Source organism: Salarias fasciatus, chromosome 12 (assembly GCF_902148845.1).
Source record: "Salarias fasciatus chromosome 12, fSalaFa1.1, whole genome shotgun sequence".
Classification (NCBI taxonomy): domain Eukaryota; kingdom Metazoa; phylum Chordata; class Actinopteri; order Blenniiformes; family Blenniidae; genus Salarias; species Salarias fasciatus.
The window spans coordinates 5,480,272-5,488,324 of NC_043756.1; the positions used below are offsets into that span (position 1 = coordinate 5,480,272).

General features: G+C 40.5%; 2 protein-coding genes across 4 annotated transcripts; both read right to left on the reverse strand.

Annotated features, from left to right (window-relative positions):
* Positions 1–396: 396 nt before the first annotated feature.
* Positions 397–3,687, reverse strand: ctu1 (cytosolic thiouridylase subunit 1 homolog (S. pombe)). 2 transcript variants are annotated; one of them, XM_030104749.1, is made up of 3 exons: positions 3,656–3,687; positions 1,685–2,191; positions 397–1,512 (listed from the first exon to the last, which is right to left on the reverse strand). In XM_030104749.1, exons 2-3 carry the CDS (start codon positions 2,178–2,180, stop codon positions 977–979), a joined length of 1,032 nt encoding a protein of 343 aa, XP_029960609.1. In that variant the 5' UTR covers positions 2,181–2,191; positions 3,656–3,687; the 3' UTR covers positions 397–976. The 2 variants fall into 2 exon arrangements, with proteins under 2 accessions (XP_029960609.1, XP_029960608.1); XM_030104748.1 differs by having other exon boundaries at positions 1,685–2,188; positions 3,523–3,677.
* Positions 3,688–3,921: 234 nt separating this feature from the next.
* Positions 3,922–6,189, reverse strand: crybb2 (crystallin, beta B2). 2 transcript variants are annotated; one of them, XM_030104920.1, is made up of 6 exons: positions 6,084–6,189; positions 5,679–5,766; positions 5,397–5,515; positions 5,092–5,224; positions 4,850–4,992; positions 3,922–4,232 (listed from the first exon to the last, which is right to left on the reverse strand). In XM_030104920.1, the coding sequence occupies exons 2-6, from the start codon at positions 5,739–5,741 to the stop codon at positions 4,064–4,066; spliced, it is 627 nt and encodes a 208-aa protein (XP_029960780.1). In that variant the 5' UTR covers positions 5,742–5,766; positions 6,084–6,189; the 3' UTR covers positions 3,922–4,063. The 2 variants fall into 2 exon arrangements, with proteins under 2 accessions (XP_029960780.1, XP_029960781.1); XM_030104921.1 differs by having other exon boundaries at positions 6,078–6,154.
* Between the last annotated feature and the right edge of the window lie 1,864 nt (positions 6,190–8,053).

An 8,053-nucleotide genomic window follows, 5' to 3' on the forward strand; every position in this document is an offset into this window, starting at 1 on the left:
CTTGCGACAGTTTTGAGACTGGCATGGTTATTTGAATCCTAAAGCCAGTGTTATTTGGGATTGCTTGTAGTGTCTTTGTGTCTCTGTTGTTTTACCAGTTTTAAATCTTTTACTTGAAGTTCTTGGTGTCTTTGCAGTCAATGTGAGACAAATTCTTTCATTATTTTCTGTTCGTGTGATGATCCCACTCACTTTTCCTTTACTTCTGTATCCAACTTGCTCAAGTAATTCATTTGTGCCACAGACTACACTGTTTCCATACGCATGCTTAAAATTGTCACACCTTCTGCAGTGTGACACAAATATCTTGCTTGCATGTGAGCGTTTGTCACATCTTTCTAAGGTTTACAATCATCAGAAGAAAGAAAACAGTAAAAATGAGGAGATATATGAAGATATATGTATTTATTAAATAATACTTTATAAGACACTGTAATGTGACCATGAATGGAAACATTCACCGTAAGTGAGGGGGGATGGGGATCATAAAGTTTAACAGAAAGAACCAAAATACAGCAGAAGGGACAGTCATCGGGTGTTTCCTCAGTGCCACAGTTGCTGACTATTTGAATGCAATGGCCTGAAAGGTGTGTTTAAAAACATAAAGCTTTTTTCCCCCCAATCAAATTGAAGCATGAAGCTGAAGCAAATTATACAGAAACCCAATCACAACATAAATAGATAAATGTCAAAATCAGATGTTCTTTAATGGTATCACATTTATACAAGTAATTTCATTTTGCTGCTATAAAACTGCAGTAACGTTACTTTCATTGCTGCACCTGCCCCGGATTTTGTCAAGACTTCTGAACGGAAAAGCTGAAAAATTCAACAAATATCCCATTAAAAAAAACAAAAATATCAAATTTGGTTTTTGAGCTGTCTTTTTCCATAAAAATGCAGAAATAACAAAAAAAAAAAAACAGTCTGTTTAAAATGTCATTATATACCCTACATGTTAAGTGTCAGACAACCATCAAAAGTCTACTGATTTCAGCTTCCTCTCCTCCTTCTCGGTGAGTGGCTGCTGTGACAGCAGTTTGTCGTGCAGGCGGTGATGCTTGCCGATACCCAGCTTGGGCAGACCCCGGTTCAGCCCCTCCAGCAGCACGCAGGACTTGCAAAGCGCCTGGCTGGAGATGTATCCGCAGCGGCTGCAGGTTCCCTGAACGGGCATCTTCACCCCGTCCCGCACGGACAGGTTCTCTCCGGAGTGGATGATGTCTATTATGGAGCTGGATCTGATGCTCTCCAGGTCTTTTAAAAAAGTCCTTGCATGGCCACGGTACGCATTAGGGGAGTAGATGCATTCAGTGGAGAAGTAGTCCAACTTCTTGAAGTAGGCGTACAGGACAATCTCCTTTTCGTAAGCATACTTGAGGGGCTTGCAGCGTGGAACGACCCCGTCGCCCTCACTAGTTGTGGAGATGGCGGTGCAGCGGCGCAGTCGGGCTATGTCGCCTCGTAAAACGTTCATCAAAACCGTTTCAGCCACGTCGTCAGCGTTGTGACCTGTAAAACAAAACACACATCCAGGTATCAGAACATCAATGGCAGGTTAGGGTTAGGGTTAGGGTGCATTTCAGTTTTTCTACCTTTGTTTGAAACATTTAATGATTTTTAGAAAGAAGTGATAAAAACATTGAAAAGAAGCCTCAATGAATCCATCATGCTCTGAACCTACCTGTGCATATCTTGTCCACTTTCAGCATGATGGCTCCTCTATCCAGAGCCTGTCGTCTGAACACTCCACAGAAAGTGCAGTTATTTTTCAGTCCCACCTGCTTCACTATAGCGTCCATAGTCCATCCGTACAGCTCCTCGTATGACACGATCTTGAGCGGCAGCTCGTACTGCTGCTGGTTCCTCTTCACGGTCTCCAGCGAGTCATCTCTGTAACCTGTGATTCCCTCATCCACCGAGATAAGCATGAGGTCAAGGCCATAGTTGTATCGCTCATTGAGGAGCTTCATGACGTGTGCGAGCACAGTGGAATCTTTTCCTCCAGAGGCAGCGATTCCTACAGACTCCCCCGGTTTGAACAGCTCCGCTGCCTTGATGGTCTGATGCACTTCCTCCTCAAAGGCCCAGAAGAAGCATTCCTTACACAGCGAGTGGCCCGTTTTTGGACGTTTGAGCACAGCACGCTTCTCACGACAGCTGCTGCACTGAACAGGCATCTTGAGTGCTGGAGGAGTAGAACAAAAATGTCATTAATCATTGACGACATTGAAGGTAAACTACAATTTCAGTGAAGAGTCAGCTAATAATCTAGTAATGTGTATGTGTGGAACAGAGAGAACAGAGAGAAAAAAACTGAAAATTTGTGAAATTGATTCAACATTTTGAAATTCCAATCAATATATCAGTGTTGATCTTTTTGCAGCATATTACTTATCAAACAAGTAATAAAACCCCAACCTTATGTTATGTAATCACCCACTCAAAATAATGATATAACTGTTACTTCTTATTTATCAAGGCTTTTATGCTACAGGGGTTTAAAATAGCATGATCTGTCCAACTAAGGATGTTGACCATTTAACCTGAGGTGGCTTTTAATGAAAACCTGCTCAGGCAAAGAAAGTCTCTCCATATTGCCATTTGTCCAGGTAATGCATGTCAGGCCAATTGAACTTGGTCATATGTTCTAGAAGACATTTTATCCTGAAGCCACTTTATTTTAAGTGGCTTCATAAGTTCATCCTGCTCACTAGATTGAAATGGCAAGTTTTTCAGGCAGGCTGGCTGAAAAAATTTAAATTTCATTTTGGACCAAGAGTGTCTTAAGCTTTGAGTATATAATAGTTACTGGAGACCCAATGAACCAAAAACATTACTGCCATAATATGTACGTAAAATTCTAACAGAACCATGATATTTTGACTGTGTTTAATATTGTAAGAGGGTCATGCATCCTGACATGGTGCTCATGTACATGTTTTCTCTCACCATAGTGTAGGCATGTTATAAATGAACAATCAATGATACACATGTCTTAGTATTATCACACTAAGAGAACCACGTGGGAAAATAACTACCCTACTTGATGATCTGCACATTAAACGACCTTAATACACGCTGACGTGTATTTATTAATTTATTTCTGTTATAAATACTAAAAAGCCTAGCTTACAAGTAAGGTTCATAAATGAAAGTCCAGCTACAAGAGAACTATAATTTCTTATGTCCTTTTTTTCTCAGTGTTATGATGGCTCTATTACAAACCTGAAACGGGCTTTTAAATACTTCAAATTGTTCACATTTTCAACTTAGTCCATTACATTGACAGTAACAAAGAAAGAAGTGTTTCTGCTGCAAGATAACTTCTTAAAACTTACGACAGGCAATTAACTTTAACAGGGCCACGATCATTTATAGTGATTGGAAACAACAGATTACAAAAATGAGAAATAATAGAACCAGAAAGTCACGACTAAAAGACGCACCATTACAAAACTACCGCTATGCTAGCATGCTAAGCTATAATAAGCGCATTTATATAAAAATTCATTTCCATACCGAAGTTTTCAAAAGTGGCGCGTTTCCAAAGAGAGATGTCCAGATATTGTAAACAAGAAATATCCTTTTAAAACATGAATTTCCTCATTCAAAGCGCGAAGCGGTGAGCTAGCGGTGAGCTAGCTCCGAGCTGCGTGTTGTTTACTCGTGTGCTGTCTGCCTGCTTCTTCTTTGGTATTTTTCAAAGTGGCTGTGAAACGTTACAGCGCAGCCTGCTGGTGGAGGTCTGTCAGTGCAGCTGGTACAGCCTGCAACTACAACTTCACTAGCAGTAATGGTGTGTTTTTTTAATATTAATTTTTTTTTTTCTGTTTTAATATTGCAGAGATGAACTGAGAGGGAAAAAAAATCACTCAGGTAATCAAAATGTAAGCTTGGAGGATTTATTAATTTGCTTCAAATTACTGCAACAGCTGCAATAGACATCAAAATGTTGTCAGGTGTAAAGGGAGGACAAAAGGAGCCGGGAGAAGGGTGGGTGCTGCTGAAAGGCAGGAAAGCCACTGAGGTCAGGATTCATGTGAGGAAAAGAGTCACAAACTTAATTGACGGGGTGAAAAGCACCCCTCTGATGCCACTGCATGTCTCTGATGCGCCGGACCGACTGGATCTGAGGGATCTGGGCCCCAAACTCGGAGCTGTCCTTGTACTCCCCCTTTTCAAACAGGTACTGATAGCCTCTGTAGCCTGGATACTGGTAGCCCACCCAGCTGGTGCACCGGGGAGAACAAAAAGAGAGGAAAAACATTACAATGGATCACAGAAAAGCACTGTCGCAGCTATTGCAATGCTGTGCAGTGGAAACCCAAACAAGCAAAAACATCAAACCGAAGCATCAAGGTTTTAAATATAACACTAATTCCTCATTTAACTTATTTTACTATGTGTTTCCTTTTTGTGTACATTTATTTCAATTAAAAAAACAATTTGCATAATGAACCATATTGTTTTCTTTTCTATTTATCTATCAGCAACATAATGCTCTGAGTTACAGTGGAGCATTTTTTTGTGTTAACTTGAGGACTATTATGAGAATATACATGGAAAGCCTAAACACTCCAAAATAACAATAAAACTACTCCAATTTCTAAATTCATTTCATGAAACAACTGAGTTTATCTTATCTTCTGGGGATTTTTACACGGTGTGTGCAATCTAATGCAAGTCTAATTAAAAAAAAAATGGAACAACTTCAATGAACTACAATAACTTTTGGAAAATGCTGTAAGGTTGTATGAAGGTGACAGAAAATATTCAGGCTGTTGCTGTAGAACCTAGATTTCTGGTGATCTTTCGGGATCGGTGTCAGCTGGGAGGTTGGACTCACGTGCCGCTCTGCACCCGAACAGAGGAGACTTTCTCCTGGTAGCCATGTGCGTGAAAACTGGGGACATCATCGTCAATGATTTCTATCTTCTTCCCAGCAAAGCCGGGGTTTTCGTAAAGGACAATCTTGTGCTCCTGGCTGTCCTGAGAAATCAACAAAGCAGCAAATGATCAAACAACTGACAGGATGAAATGGATTTGACACAAAACAAACCAAAAAAAAAAAAAAGTGTATTTCCTCACCACTTTAATGGGGCGGAATGCAACAATGGTGTCACTGCGCCTGCTGTTGGTCCAGGAATCCCAGCGAGGATACTCCCCCTTCTCAAACACATACTGCTCCCCCTTACAGTTGGCCTGCTCGTATCCCACCCATCTGAGGGGGCCCAACAGAAAGGTGCAGGGTTATTGTTGGTGCAGCAGGACTGAGAGCAGACGCTGATTTGTTTTTCGGCCCTGTCATTCTCTCTGTCATCAATCCCCCATTCATTCGCGCCCCAGGATTTCTTTCTGTTTTCTAGCTTTCTGTCCGTCTGACCCACACTCACGGTCCACACAGCACCAGTATGGAGCCCACTTTCTCCACGCCTGCTTCCTGGAGGTTGTTACAGGGACCAGTCAGCTCATGGCAGCGTCCCTGGAAGTTTTCCTGTTCATAGATGATCAGCTGGACACGAGGAAAAACGAGAAACTTGTGTGTCAGTGTTGCTGAGGTAGTAGTTACAATTCCAAGCAGGCAAAATGATGCAAATGATGCATTGCACACCTGCTTTTTAGTTGTTTTTGTAAGTGTACTTAGAGTTATTTCTGTTTGCTGTGTTCAGTCTCACCTTGAATGCACTGGTGCCTGGCTGCTGCTGCTTGGATGCAGGGTTCTGGTGGTCTGTGGCCATAATGAACAAATCGGCAAAGATGAAACTGAAAACAAAAATAAACAAATAAATAAACAAAACAACAGCATTAGAAATTCATTGCTTCTGCCCAAAAATGTTTGCTCTCTTTACAAAAAATAAACATAAATATATCCCCTTCTAAAGCACAAACAGCTTAAAATGTAATGATTTTAAATATTCTCTTTCCTCTCAAGTGTGCATCTCACAGCCTTATGAGTAACAGAAAATAATAACAAAAAAATAACTCCAAAATATGCAGAAGAAGGCATATGATATTAAATAAAGTTAGCACCCAAAATAAAAATAAATTCATCCTGACGGACATGACCCTCTTACCAGTACCTGTCTGTGCCAGTGTGTTTGTGATGGCACGATGAGCTCAATATATATGGGACGCCCAGGGGTGGAAACTCTGCCAACAGTACCCACAGTGTCCAAATGGGCCACCAGATCGGCCTGCCATAGGCGATCATGAGGGGCGACCATGTTACCCCACCCCCTGACCCCCCCACCCTCCTGCGGGTGTCACACCCCCGCAAAGTTATTTCATTAGTTGTCAGTTTTGTGCAGCCAGTCATTGTGTGATATCCACATGATTCAGCACAAACAGTGCCAAGAGTCCCACACCTACAATGAAAGGGAGAGTGAGAGGGAAGGACGGCAAAAGATGGGTTTCACAGTGAGATCCAAAACAGTTTGAATAACAGCTGAAATCCTGCAGAATGTTCCCACAAGTGCACATGTATTTATTCATTTTTTTATTCATTTTTCTATAGATAATCAGTTTTACTGTCAAATTTCATTGTCAAAGACAAAAACGAGTTTATTGTAGTTTACCAGTTTATTTGTGAAAGCAGTAGGCGGCACATTGCATCTCTTGGCTGTTGGGTAACGTAGACTCTTTTACTGAATTTGCAGTTTTGAAATATTTACACTTCAATTCTTTGCAGTGTTGCAGGTGATTCTGCAGTAGGCTGCATTCATCTGACAGAAAATTGCTGATATTTTCATCCAAATTGATAATGCAGTCAAATCACATCACCACAAAAATCAAGCATCAGATTTCTCACATTTTTGACCTGTGACCCTTCAGACAAACAAGCTAATTTTTTCTGGGGTGTGGTTGGCTTTTGCTCTGTCATTTTCTCATCAGATTAACTACAGATCATGTATATGATGGTCCCTGTGGACTGTTGTACTCTGCTGCTTCACTTTAAAGCAGTCTATCTTCATCTAATAATACCCTAACTGATAAATACACATTAATGCATCACAACCAACAATGTGATAACAGAACAACTTCGAATTCCATCTCTAATAGGGATCTATACTCTCTTTTATGAATTAGTTTATGAAGAATTGAGGGCCGAGGTAAAGAATCAATTGTTCTCTATCTCTAATAAGTGGGTTTTCTTTTCAATTCGATCAAATTTATTGATCCTATGAGCACGTGTGAGTTTTTGCAGCAAATGCATTGTCGTTGTCGTCGCTAGGTGCACATAATGTGATCTAGTACCACAGCTCTTCTTATATTTTGGCCACTCTTAAACAAGGGAGGGAAAGATTTATTCTGTGCTTTGTGTGAATACAAATGTAATAATAAGCACTGAAGTGGAAAATGCACTGCGTGAAAGAATGCCATTTAGAATTAGAAAGTTAAATTTAAGCTGCAAAAGGCCGTGTTTTACTGACGCCATCATACTGAGCTTATGATCTGTGTCTGCAAAGACTGGTTACTTAAGAGATAAGATGTGTTAAGCACACTCTACAAATGGTGAATTAATTTACAAACAGTTCAACTGAGTCTTTTCCTGATGTCTAATTAAAACATCAATTTTTAAAGAGTCACTGCAAGTGACTTCAAATGTCTTACATCACCTGGCAATTTGACTGTAACAATTCATTTTCTGATACTCATTCACCTCAGTGTAAATCTATCCGAGGTCTTTCAGGTTCAATGAAATATTATCATCATTAAGTAAAAAGCCGTTTTCCTTTTCTGTTTCGGAGATGTGAGCAAGGCAATCGATCAATTTTATTTCTGAGCTTTCTTGGCATTAAACCTCGAACCCCTTCAATTATCTAGCAGACCCGTCATACAAACATCTCAGAGCTACTATAAAAAGCACAATGATCTGTCACCACTTTCTCCTTGGAGCAGTCACACACCATAAATGCATAAAATCATGCATAAGTGTTGCATAATGTCGGTGCCTCAACTGCTCTCAAAAGTTTAAGAAATCCCCAAGAATATCAGTGATTCAGCTTCTCATCAATCATAAAGGCGCCGGAGGCCTGAACTGACTCTGCAG